Genomic DNA, 14,219 nt, shown 5'->3' with positions numbered 1-14,219 from the left:
ATAAAAACACGTAAACTCAGAAGATGTGGACTGTGACTGCACCATATATCTAGCCGGGAGTGGCGCTGACTGAAAACAGATGATTTGGAGCGATTCGCGCGCCATCTGTTGGTCATTCTAAGGACTTATTGAACTACCCTCGTAATAATGGAATAGGTGTGAAAATTATCAAAGTTATATTATGTCAACTCTCTCGCCTCGTCGTGAATTACGTTTATTCTCTTTTTTAATAGAACAATACGATAAAGGGGTTTTAATCTCAAAAGTGCCTTGTGACGAAAACACGTACGTATTGAGTCAAGCAAATAACACCTGCTTTTTGAAAAAAAATGTAATTGTACTTCTCAATCTTCTAAATGTTGAAAATGAATTACAAAATAAATCACAAATACGCAAATATAATCGATAATTTAGTCAGCCAATAAGATGACTTTAAAATCTGGCGCTAAATTAAAATTGAAATGTATATTTCCTCCAAACCAAGATTTATAGAACTGAATTATAATTAATTGAAATATTTTTACAACATAATGAGTATATTCCAAATTAAACTGTAACAAATGAACTGGTGACATTTTCAGAATGTAAACTGTTCATACATTACATTCCTAATTTTTAAAATGCTATTACAAATGTAATGCACTAAATTCTTTGATTTATTTTCTATTATCATAACCCAATTCTTATGAAAAAAGTGAAAAAATTATATTATTTTGTGGGGCCTCTAAAGAAGCCAAGCTGGGCAATTTCTATACGGGAACATTTAATCTTATTCTCAAATTTGACTCTTCTAGAAAAATTCTCGAAGGTATTGAAGTGGGCAAATTCAATAGTAATTTCACCCTAATCAGTGCTCGAAACGGAGAAGTGATGATAAACACAACTAATACTATATTGGATTGGTATAACTTTACTGCATCTGAATACGAAAAATGTAGGTAATTGCACTTTGAATCTTGATTGTTATATCTACTTTAATTTTATATTTTCTTTTAAATTCCTACAGTCCTTGTTGGATTCAATATGCCAAAAACTATCGAGGATGTGAAAAATAGGCTTGCGAGACAATTAGACGAAGAACAGAAATGGAGAATTGGTGGAAGCAATGCAAATGTACTTTTGTACATTCCATATTCGGGTTCGATATCAGAAGCTGATAAAGACTTCTGTATGGAACATATCAAGCAAATGAAGGAGGAAATTCCAGGTTTTTCTCAGAAATTAAATTGGGTTCTTTGGGTTTTAAGGGACCGTACAAAGTCTAAGTCACGCTATTTTTAACCCTTTCCACCCTAAACATCCACCTCCCCTTTTAAGTCAAAATTTTGTCTTTTATTTTATGTAATAGACCCCTAAAATAAAACAGAGGCAAAGTTTTAACCAAACAAGACGAAGTTTCAATAAAATATTTATATTTACGACCAAATAAATGGATTTTCAACTAAAACTATGAGCTCTAATTCTTTAAAATGATTTCTAAACCCGACAAAAGAAGATCTGTTATTAATTTTGGTATATCTTTATATAGGCTTCTAAGCACGCTTCAGAAAAATATAATTTAGGTTAAAATTGTTTATTTCACAGTAGTTATTTAAAGGCTTAGTTTTTCCTTTCTCTTTAGGGAAAAGTGATAATTTTTATTTAATCCTAGTTATCAAATCTCATTTTATTCTTCGAAGGATTCTCTAAATTTCTATTTCGGTTGATTTTATTTTTAAAAAATTAATTGAAAAATCATACAGTTATTATTGTTATAAACAATTATAGTTTAAATTGTCATTAACACTGCTCAAATAGAATTGTACAGAATCTTTCAAAGAATAAAATGGGGCCTTGATCATTAGGATTAAATAAAAATTTAACTTTTCCCTAGAGAAACAGGAAAAATTAAATCTTTAAATAACTACTTTTAAATAAACAATTCTAACCTCAATTATTTTTTCTGAAGTGTGCTTAGAAGGCTTTAACAAGATGTACAGTAATTAATAATAGATATTTTTTGTCGATTTTTTAAATCATTTTAAAGGCAGGCAACTTTTGAGATTGATTGTACGTAGCGTACACTCTTAAAAAGAAAAGTTTCGTTTTCAAACAAAGATATGATATGATCCAAAAATGCAATAATTACTTTTTCAGTTTAAACAATTAACCTTCAGTGGAAAAAAGTAATTCTGAAGAAAATAGTTGAATCTTCAACGAAGAAATATTTCTCAGACAGTAAAAATAAAACTTTTCATCTAAAATTGTTAACCTTTATATCAAAAGAAAATGTATTTTCTACACAACAAGTTTAATTTTCAAATTCAAAACGTGAATTGTTAGCAAAAAAAATAAATTCTCAAGTAACAAAGATAAGTTTTCAAGAAAAAAGGGATAGTTACATTTTCAGTTAAAAAAATTACTTTGTAAGCAAAAAAAGAATTTTTAACAAAATAGTTACATTTTCAACCAAAGAAGTGAATTTTCAACCAAATAATTTAGTTTTTAATGAAAAAATGGAAATTTCAAACAAAAGTGGAATAATTAAATTTTCATCGCAAAAATTAATTTTTAACAAAAACAAACAAATTTGCAACAAAGCAGTTAAACTTTCCACCAAAGTAATAAAAACAAAATACGTGAATTTTCAACAAAAAAAGAAATAATTATATTGTCAGTAAAAAAATTAATATTTAATACAAAAAAAATTTCAACAATTTAGTTACATTTTTCACAGACTTTTTTTTAACGCTACAGATAAATAATCTTACAAAAAAATCGATTTTCCATTAAAAAAAAGATCAATTTTTAACATAATACATGAATTTTCAACAAAATATTTGAATTTCCAACAAAAATATTGATTCTTAAAACAGGAATGCAACTTTCAAAACAGTAGGTTGAATTGTCAATTAAAAATGAACAACTTTATAATAAAAAATATAATAGTCCATATTTCAACGAAATTTGAACACTCAACAAAAATCGATTCATTTTTAACCAAACAGTTGCATTTTTAACCGAAAAGGATACCAAAAAATGTCAACTTTCAACAAAAAACTAAATTTGCGACCAAATAGTTCAATTTAATACGACAATACTAGAATTTTTAACGCAAAAAGAAGAATTTTTAACAAATCAGTTTAATTTTTAAATAAAGAGATGTCTTTTGAACTAAAATGATGAATGTTTAAAAAGAGATAAACGTTCAACAACAAAAAAACATTAATTATCAACCCAATAGTTAAGTTTTCAACTCGAAAAGATCAATTTTGAATCAAAAATGAAATAATTAAATTTCCAGTTGAAACCGTTAATTTTCAATGAAAAACGGAATTTTTAAGAAAAGTGTAATTTTTAACTAAGTAAGAATTCTCAGCCATTAAAATATAAATTTTTAACAAAATAGTACATTTCTAACAAAAAATTCTGAAATTTAAAACATATAAAAATTAATTTTCAAGCCAAAAATATGAATTTCCAATCAAACGAATAAACTCCTAACTAATAAAGATCAATTTTCAAGCAAAAATAGAATTGTTAGATTTTCAGTTAGAAAAATTAATTTAAAAAAATTAATTTTCAGCTAATAAGATTACTTGTCGAGAATAAAGAAGAATTTTCAACCAAATAGTAGTTGAATTTTCTGCAAACAAAATTAATGTTTTACATAAAACACGAATTTCAAACCGAATAGCGGAGTTTTCAACTAAAAAGTATGAATTAAAAAAAAATGAAATAGTTCAATTTTGAGTTAAAACAATTAATTTTCAACAAAAGCAAACATATTTGCAAGAAAAAAGTTAAACTAACAATCAAAGAAATAAACGCCCAAACTAAAAAGATAAATTTTCAAGTAAGAAGATTCATTTTGCACAAAAAAAGATGAATTTTGATAAAAACACATGAATTTTCAACAAAATAGTTCAATTTTTCACCGAAAAAATTAATTATATAAAAAAATTAATTTTGCATAAAAAATATGAATTTTTCACAAAGTACATGATTTTTCAACAAAAAGATTAACTTTTAAACAAAAAACAATTAACTTCAACTATAAACAGTTGCGCTTTTAATTAATTAGTCGAACATTCAAGCTAAAAAGACGAATTTGTAACAAAGTAGGTGAATTTTCAATCAAATAGTTGAAATTTTAACCACATAGTTGAATGTTCTACATAAAAATATGAACTTTCTACATAAAAATATGAATTTTCAACAAAATGATGGAATTTTCTCAAAAGAGAAGAAAATTCAACCAAATTGTTAAATTTTTGACACAAAAAGACGAAATTTCAATCAAAACATTAAAAATTTTAAGCCGAAAATGCCAATTTTCTACAAAACAGTTGAATTTTCAAACCGAATATTTGAATTTGAAACTAAAAAAGATTTATTTTCAGTCAAAGATGAAATAATTTATCAACTAAAGGGATGGATTTTCAACTAATAAAATAAATTTTCTACAAAGTAGTTCAACTTAAAACCAAGCAGTTACATTTTAAATCAATAAAATTAATCTTCCATACCAAAAAAAGATAAAATTATAATAAGCTACATCAATTTACAATTAAATTATAGAATCTTCAACTAAAAGCGAGCAATGTTTAACCATTCATGGAATAGTTGAATTTTCGATTTAAAAAAATAATTTTTAAACAACAAAATAAAAAGTATTTTGAACAAATAATAGAATTTTTACCAAAAGAGATAAATTGTGAAATTAAAAAATGATAGCAGCAGAGTAATCTACTATCTCTGAGAGTAGATTTGTCCATTGAAAGAATGAACTTTTAACGAAAAATAGTCACAAGCCCTCAGAAAAAATCCTCCCCCTGGCAGTGTTATGCTGTTTTTAAACGGCCCCTGACTTAATTTTTGAATTATAATAACTTTATTTTCTCCAGATACTTCGATCCTCTTTTTGACATACGGATCTAAGGATCGATGGACAAGTTTGGTAGAAAACTCTAATACTGATTTATTTGCGATTGGAATCGGAGAGTCAAACAGCGTACTCTATCCTCTTGATTCCTTAATCCCAAGAATAAAACAAGGTAAGAATTTAATTAAAGAAAGATGCACTTTCAATATTTAAAAACGCCTAATTTATTTAAATCTTAATAATGAAAAAAAACTATATTCTTGCCATTAAGTTCCTAAGCGTCTTATAAATTCACAATGTGGATCCAAATACGAGTCCCAGGGATCTGTGGAATCTTTCACTGATTTTGTGGAACCAAATGGGGTCAACTTTTATAGAATTCATCCTAACTATTTTTTCAATTCTGATTCTACTTCCAGGATAAATGTAAGTTATCTGTCAGATAGAAAAATTAAATAATTATCAGGGTGTCTACTCAAATTCTGGAAAAAGATTCCCTGGCAATTGAAGGTTTTTTCCATTTATAATTTTTCCATTCAATTACTTCGCATTGTTTAAAATAATCGACTTGGAATATGTATACAATTATGCAATTTTATTATTAATAATATTTTTTCGTTTTTTAGAGATTTAATTATTATATGTAATTTAGAAAGCTATGTTAAGTTATATTATGTCACTCCGTGAATGATCGCCTGAAACCGATTGCGGTTAAATTTTAGAAATTTTTTTTAATTGGTCTATAATTATTTTCTATATTTCTAGATTTGATTTGTGTATTTTAAGAATAATAAATTATTTTTATTAAGCCCGAAAAAATGGTTGAAAACATGTGGACGTGTAAAAAATGGCGATAGTATGTAGTTTTTAAAATAAATTAAACACTAAAGTTACTTGTTTAAAATTAAGTGGAGATTATTTATAACTTTCCAGATAAAAAATATTGCATTTTCAACAATATAGATGAAATTATAACCAAATAGTCGATTTTTCAATCAAAAAGATGATTTTTCAACCAAATGCATCAATTCTCAACCAAACAGTTAAATTTTTAACTAAAAAAGATCAGTTTTCCACCAAAAATGGAAGAATTAAATTCTTTGTAAAAAATTCCAATAAAATGATGGATCTTCAACCAGAATAAATGAATTTTAAACAAAAAAGATTAATTTTCTACGAAAGAGACTTCTTCTAGTTCTTCGCGTTTTCTTTTCCGGGTACGGTCCGAGATACCTTGCGATTTCTACCCCTTCACGCGGACCCTTAAGGTTTTGAACTTTTCCTTCGAATCATCTTTGATAATTATTTTCGGGATATCAAAAGAAATAAAGACTTTTTTAACAAAATATCTCATTTTTCAACCAACGTGAGGAATTTTCAATTAAAATTTCGAATTTTAACCAAAAAAATTGTTATTTAAATTTTGAACTGGATTAAATTTTTTAATTCAAAAACAGTTGAATTTGACGAATTTTCAATATGAATTGAACTCTCAACTGAGAAAAATTTTTTAATCAAGAGAGAGAAAAAAATGGTAAACAAGCTGCTAAAGTTTCAAGAAAAAAGATGGATTTGCAACTAAAATTATGAATCTTTAACAGAAATAGTTAAATTTTCAACAAAATAAATGAATTTTCAACCCGAAATAGCAGGGTTAAGTTTTCAGCAAAAAAAAATATTTTCATACAAAAAAAAAACGAATTAAGCAAAATTGATGCAGTAATATAAAGTTATTTGTGGAAATAAATAATCATTTTTATTTGCATTTTATAAAAATTCCTTGACAATTCCAGGAATTACAAGCAGGGTAGACAGTAGACACCCTATTTAATTTAAATAAAAATAATTATCCAACTTAATACACATAGAATCAATTAATTTATATTTAACTTGCCTTTTATTTCAGATTCAAGGAAGCGGAACTCAGTTGACAATTTGCTCCTCTCGAGAATTGTTACACGTAAATAGATCTCAATCTGTTGGTTCTGAATCCTGTAAAATTATAACGAGCGACACATACAGAATTGATCTTTCATGTGGTGACGCCAGTTATATTCATCAATGTCAGCCCTATTACTTTTCTATTAGGGCTAATTCTTCTTCAACGCCAATGTATACTTGCACAGGTATGAAAAAATTACTCTTAAAATATTTTAAGGGGCAATGCATAAATTACATCATGTTTGTTGTATGAAATTTTGAACAAAAACTTTCAAAACTTTCAACAAAATACACCAATTTTGAACCAAATAGTTGAAATTTGACATATTTCATAAAGAGCGAAAAAGAGGATTTTTCTGTAACACAGTTTACTTTTCAACCAAACAATTTAATTATAAAACGAGATGAATTTTCAGCCAAAAACATTAATTTTCCAGGAAAAATACCAATTCTCAACAGACAGAAATTTTTGAGCCAATGATTGAATTTTCAACTAAAAAAATAATTTCTTTTCAAAAAGGATAATTTTTCAACAAAATACACAAATTTTTGAGCAAATAGTTGAAATTTTTCCATAAAACCGTTGAATTTTTAAATTAAAAAAGGTTCATTTTTTACTAAAAAACAAATAGTTGAAGTATCATAAAAAAACGAGTCTTCAATTAAAAAAAAAAATAATTATTGAATTTTCAAACCAAAAATACGACTCTTATACAAAACAATTTAACTTTAAACAAAAAAGTTAGTTAAATTTTCAGTTTAAAAAAATTACTTTTAAACCAAGAAACGAATTTTTAACACAGTAGTTTAATTTTCATATAAGATTATAAATCTTGAATAATAACAACAATTTGCTAAAAAAGTTGTTCAACTTACAACCAATGAGTGGAATTTTCAACCATAGAAGATGAATTTTTGACAAAAAATGTAATAAATGATATTTCAGCCAAAGAAGATTTTAAATTATAATTTAAGAAAAAATTAATAAAAAAAATGTTTAACAAAATAGTTCAATTTTCAATTAAGATTATGAATGGTTAACAAAAAAAATGAATTTTGAAGAAAGCAGTTCAACTTTCAACCAATAAGTTGAATTTACAATCTAAGAAGATGAATTTTTAACAAAAAATGTAATATTTGATATGACAAACAAAAATTTTGTTTTAAATTAGAAACAGTAGAAGTAGTTCAACTTTCCACCAACAAGTTGAATTTTCAACAAAAAAGATAAAATTTCAAATAAAATTATGAATATGTAACTTCAATACATGAATTTTTAACCAAAAAGATGAATTTTCAAAGAGGATGATTATTTTTTAACAAAAAGATACATTTTTTCACCAAAAAATACCATTAAAAAAATACATGAATTTCCAACGAAACAGTTTAATTTTCATCTAAAAAAGTCCAATTTTTAAACAAATTATTGAATTAAAAAGATCAATTTTCCACCAAAAATAGAATAAGTGAATTTTGACCAGAAATAAGATTAATTTTCTACCAAACTGCCGACTCTTCAACAAATTACATGGATTCTCAACCAAATATTCAAGTTATCAACTAAAAAAAAAAATAATTTTCTTTTAAAAAGTATAAATTTTTAACCAAATACACAAATTTTTAACCAAATAGTTGAAATTTGATAAATTTCACAAAGAGACAAAAAGAGGAGTTTTCTATAACACAGTTTACTTTTTAACCAAACAATTTAATTATCAAACGAAATGAATTTACATCCAAAAACATTAATATTCCAGGAAATAAATACCATTTCTCAACAAGAAAAATTTTGAAGCCAATGATTTAATTTTCTACAAAAAAAAAAAGATTTTCTTTCAAAAAAGGTAAGCTTTCAACAAAATACACAAATTTTTAACCAAATAGTTGAAATTAAAAAAATGTCATAAAAAGCCAAAAAGAGGATTTTTCGATAAAACAGTTTATTTTTCAACCAAACAATTTATTTATAAAACGAGATGAATTTTTAGCCGAAAACATTAATTTTCCAGGAAAAATACCAATTCTCAATAAAACAGAGAAATTTGCCAATGATTGAATTTTCAATTTAAAATAATAATTTTCTTGTAAAAAGGATAAACTTTCAATAAAATACACCAATTTTTTAGCAAATAATTGAAATTTCACAAATTTCATTATTTTTCTATAAAACAGTTAAACTTTTAAACTAAGAAAGATTCATTTTTGACTCAAAAAGGATCTGTTGAATTATCATAAAAAAATTTGTTTTCAATTAAAAAACGAATGAGAAAAAAGTTCATTTTCAACCATGCAGTTGAATTTTCAACTAAATAGTTCAATTTTCAGTTTAAAAAAAAAAGGCTTTTAAACAAAAAAAAAACAAATTTTTAAAAAAGCAGCTTAATTTCCAAATAAGATTATGAACCTTTAACAACAACAACAAGAACTTGCTAAGAAATTAGCCCAACTTTCAACCAAAGAAGATGAGTTTTTCACAAAATATGTAATAGTTGTTGTTTTAGCTAAAGAATTTTTTAAATAAAATTTAATGAAAAATTAATTTTAAACGAAAAAAAGAGTTTTTAACAAATTAGTTCACTTTTCAACAATAGATGAATTTTCAACTAACATTATAAAAATCTTTAACAAAAGAAATGAATTTTGAAGAAAGTAGATCAACTTTCAACCAATAAGTCGAGTTTACAATCTAAGAAGATGAATTTTTAACAAAAAATGTAATATTTGATATTACAAACAAACAAAATTTTGGTTTTAAATTAGAAACAGTTAAATTCATTCAAAAAATGCGAATTTTCAACGAAATACTTAAATTCTCAACTAAGAAAAAGTAATTTGAAAAACAAACAGTTGAATATTCAGTTAAAAAAATTAATTAAAAAAAAGATTTTTCAAAAAAATAAATTAATTTTGAACTAATTGTAAGATTACGAATCTTTTACCAATAAAATGAATTTTAAAGAAAGTAGTTCAACTTTCAACCAACAAGTTGAATTTTCAACAAAATACTTGAATTCTCAACTAAAACAAATTAGTTTTCAACCAAACAGTTCAATTTTTAACCAAATAGTTACATTTTTATTTAAAAAATTGAGTTTTAGCCCAAAATATAAATGTTCAACAAAAGAGATGAATTATGAAGAAAGTAGTTTAACTTTCAACCAATTAGTGGAATTTTCAATAAAAGAATATGAATTTTTTATAAAAAACGTAATAGTTGATATTTCAGCCAAAGAAGATTTTAAATTATAATTGAATAAAAAATTAATTTAAAAAAAATGTTTAACAAAATAGTTCCATTTTTAACAAACGATGAAGTTTCAACTAAGATTATGAATCTTCAACCGAAAAAATGAATTTTGAAGAAAGCAGTTCAACTTTTAAGCAATAAGTTGAAATTACAATCTAAGAAGATGAATTAAAAAAATTTAATATTTGATATTGCAAACAAACCAAATTTTGTTTTGAATTAGAAACAGTTAAATTCATTTAAAAAATACGAATTTGCAATGAAATATTTAAATTCTTAACTAAGAAAAATTAATTTTAAAACAAACAATTGAATATTCAGTTATAAAAATTAATTAACGAAAAATGTTTCACTAAAAAAAATTTTTATCTAATTTTAGTTCAATTTTTAACCAAATAGTTTAATTTTCAGTTAAAAAGTTGAGTTTTAACCCAGAATATAAATTTAAAAAAAAATGAATTTTCAACTGAGATTATGAATCTTTAATCAAAAAGATGAATTTTGAAGGAATTAGTTCAACTTTCAACCAAAAAGTTGAATTTAAAATTCTAAGAAGATGATTTTTCAACGAAAAATCTAATATTTGATATTACAAACAAAAAGATTTTGTTTTAAATTAGAAACAGTTAAATTCATTCGAAAAATACGAATTTTCAACGATATTCTTAAATTCTCAACTTAGAAAAAATAATTTTAAAACACTTAAATATTCAGTTAAAAAACTAATTAAAAAATTTTTTTTCACTAAAATAAATAAATTTTTAACTAAAAGTAAGATTATGAATCTTTAACCAAAAAGATGAATTTTTAAGGAATTAGTTCAACTTTCAATCAGAAAGTTGAATTTACAATCTAAGAAGATGATTTTTTAAGAAAAAATGTAATATTTGATATTATAAACAAAAAATAGATGTTTTAAATTAGAAACAATTAAATTCATTCAAAAAATACGAATTTTCAACGATATTCTTAAATTCTCAACTTAGAAAAATTAATTTTAAAACAAACAGTTAAATATTCAGTTAAAAAACTAATTAAAAAAAAATGTTTACCAAAATAAATGCATTTTTAACTGAAAGTAAGAAAATTTTAATCTTTAATAAAAAAATTTAAATAATGAAGAAACAGTTAAATTTATATGAAATATACGAATTTTCAACAAAATACTAGAATCCTTAAATAAAAAAAAATTAATTTTCAACTTAACAGTTTAATTTTCTCCCAAATAGTTAAATTTCCAGTTTAAAAAATTAACTTTAACCAAAAAAATATTTCCACAAAGAAGCATCGTTTTCAACCAAAAAGATGTATTTTCAACTAAAATTATGAATCTTTAACAAACAAAAATATATGAATTTTAAAGAAAGTAGTTCAAATTTTTAACAAATATTTAATTTTAAATCAAAAGCAGTTGCATTTTCAACAAAATAATTTAGTTATCAATGAAAAAATAAACGTTAAACAAAAAAAAAACTCATTTTTAAAAAAGTAGTTTTATTTTAAGCAAAAGAGATGAATTTTCAACTAAGATTATGAAACTTTAACCAAAACAATCAATTTTAAAGAAAATAGTTCACTTTTCAACCAATGAGTTGACGTTTTAACTCAAATGAATTAATTTTTAACAAATAGTTTAATAGTTAATATTTTAACCAAAAATATTTAATTTTAAATCAGAAACACTTGAATTTATCAAAAAATTGAAATTTTCAATAAAATATTTGAATCCTCAGCTAAAAAAAAAACGAATTTTCCGCCAAATAGTTGCATTTAAAAAAAACGTGATTTTCTACTAAAAAATACATCTTCTCAATAAATCACATGCATTTTTCAATTAAAAAGTGAAATTTTCAGCCCAGAGGATTAATTTTCTACCAAAAATTCAAAATTTTAACAAAATACATACATTTTTAACCAAATAATTAAATTTTTAATTTAAAAAGATAATTTATAAAAAAAAATTGAATAGTTAAATTTACAATTAAAAAAAATATAATCAAGATAAAAAAGGATTTATCAAAAAAATAGTTGAATTTTTAATCCACGAAATACCAGAAATAATAATAACAAAAAAATACCATAAAGGACGAATTTTGAACAAAATTTTAATATTTTTAATCAAAATAATGAACTTTTAACAAAGCAGTTGAACTTTCAACAAAAATAGTTGCATTTTTAACTTAAGAAGACAAATTATCAACAAAGTATATATATTTTCAACCAAAAATGAAAGAGTTAAAATTTCAGTTAAAAAAAAAAGATTTTTAACCAAAATAGTAACAAAATAAATTAATTTTCAACCAAATACTTAAATTGAAACAAAATTGTTCTAAGAATTGAACAGTTAGATTTTCAGTTACAAAAATTAATTTTCAACAAAGAAAAAAATAAATTTTAAACAAAAGGTATGACTTTTGAACTAAAATAACAAATCTTCAACCGAAAATAAGGACTTTTTAACAAAATAGTTTAGTTCTCTAGAAAAACAGATTCAGTTTCAACCAAAAATAATAAATCACATGCATTTTTCAATTAAAAAGTGAAATTTTCAGTCCAGAGGATTAATTTAACCTTTAACATTTTAAATAAAAATTCTGAAATTTCTACCAAGATATATGAAATTTACACTCTACTTAAATTTTCGGCAACGAAAAAATGAATGAAGATTAATCGTTCACCAAAAAGGGTGATTTTTTATCAACGTTTTTCAACTTTTAAACAATTAGTTCAATTTTGAACCAAAACGAACAAATTTTCGACAAAATAATGTATTTCTTAATCATAACAAATAAATATTCAACTAAGAGGATTAATTTACTATCAAAAAATATTAATTATCTACAACTAAAAACGATGAATTCTGAGAATTTTAAACGGAAAAAGAGATGAATTTTCAGCTAAGATTATGAAACTTTAACCAAAACAATTAATTTTAAAGAATGTAGTTCATTTTTCAACCAATAAGTTGATGTTTTAACCCAAATGAATTAATTTTTAACAAATAATTTAATAATTAATATTTCAATCAAAAAACATTTAATTTTAAATCAGAAACAGTTGAATTTATCAAAAAAATTGAAATTTTCAATAAAATATTTGAATCCTCAACTAAAAAAGATTATTTTTCCGCCAAACAGTTGCATTTTTAACCAAAAAAACGTGATTTTCTACCAAAAAATACATCTTCTCAATAAATCACATGCATTTTTCAGTTAAAAAGTGAAATTTTCAGCCCAGAGGATTAAGTTTCTACCAAAAATTCAAATTTTTAACAAAATACATACAATTTCAACCAAACAATTAAAACTTTAATTAATAAATATACATTTATAAACAAAAGTTAAATAGTTAAATTTACAATTTAAAAAAAATTAACCTAGAAAAAAAAAACGATTTATCAACAAAATAGTTGAATTTTTAAGACAGAATGAATTTTGAACTGAAATTACGAATCTTTCACTAAAAAATTACTGCATTTTTGAGGCGAAAATATAAATTTTCAAACCCGAAATTGTGAATTTTCAACATAAAAGTTAATTTGAAACCGAAACAGATTAGTTTTTAATCATAAAGATGAAGTTTTAATAAGATATTTCCAGTTTTAAACAAGAAAGATGAAATTTCTACAAAAAAAAAAAAGAATTATTAAGTCAAAAACGAATTTTCAAGAAAACAGTTGAAATTTCAACCAAAAAGGATGACTTAATGTATGCACGGCCCCTAAACAGAATAAGGGTTCATTGACCTACAAAAAAACATGAAATTTTCTTCATTTCAGACATGAACTTGTGTAGATTCCCAGATCAGATCCGATTCAAGATATCTTACGAAAACCTAGTTTGTAGAAGTGGAGCCAGTTCTATCACAGCAATGCCACTTATCATCATACTGTCAATTTTATATGCATTTAGACACTATCAATAGTTTAATTTTAAGTCGGTTAATTCTCATAAAAGTCGATTAGTCTCACACCCTATAAGTACAAAATTGCCTTCATTCAAATTTCGACTCTTGGCCACAGTTTCTACATTTTTTAGCTTTTTCCATTTTCTATTGCTATTTAATCAAGTAAAAGTATTAAAAGCTTTCTCATACTTAAGAATCATAATTTATTTTAAGCTATCCTTTTTCCATTCTGGACTATTCATCAAATCCAAAGTTATTTGG

At 23.8% G+C, this 14,219-nt stretch overlaps 1 protein-coding gene across 1 annotated transcript in view; it reads left to right on the top strand.

The window, feature by feature from the left end:
- The window catches only part of LOC117167269, a gene marked incomplete at its 3' end in the record, with an annotated part of 25,810 nt that extends 11,870 nt beyond the window's left edge, over positions 1–13,940 (top strand). Inside the window, exons 10-15 of the mRNA XM_033352075.1 lie at positions 795–934; positions 1,007–1,207; positions 4,887–5,036; positions 5,136–5,290; positions 6,771–6,990; positions 13,831–13,940. Of these exons, the coding sequence (XP_033207966.1) occupies positions 795–934; positions 1,007–1,207; positions 4,887–5,036; positions 5,136–5,290; positions 6,771–6,990; positions 13,831–13,940 (976 nt within the window). The remainder of the gene's footprint in view (positions 1–794; positions 935–1,006; positions 1,208–4,886; positions 5,037–5,135; positions 5,291–6,770; positions 6,991–13,830) is intronic.
- Between the last annotated feature and the right edge of the window lie 279 nt (positions 13,941–14,219).

The sequence above is a fragment of the Belonocnema kinseyi genome, chromosome 2 (genome assembly GCF_010883055.1).
Source record: "Belonocnema kinseyi isolate 2016_QV_RU_SX_M_011 chromosome 2, B_treatae_v1, whole genome shotgun sequence".
Classification (NCBI taxonomy): domain Eukaryota; kingdom Metazoa; phylum Arthropoda; class Insecta; order Hymenoptera; family Cynipidae; genus Belonocnema; species Belonocnema kinseyi.
The sequence above is the reverse complement of the archived record's forward strand: the minus strand, read 5'-3'. Positions and strand labels throughout refer to the sequence as shown.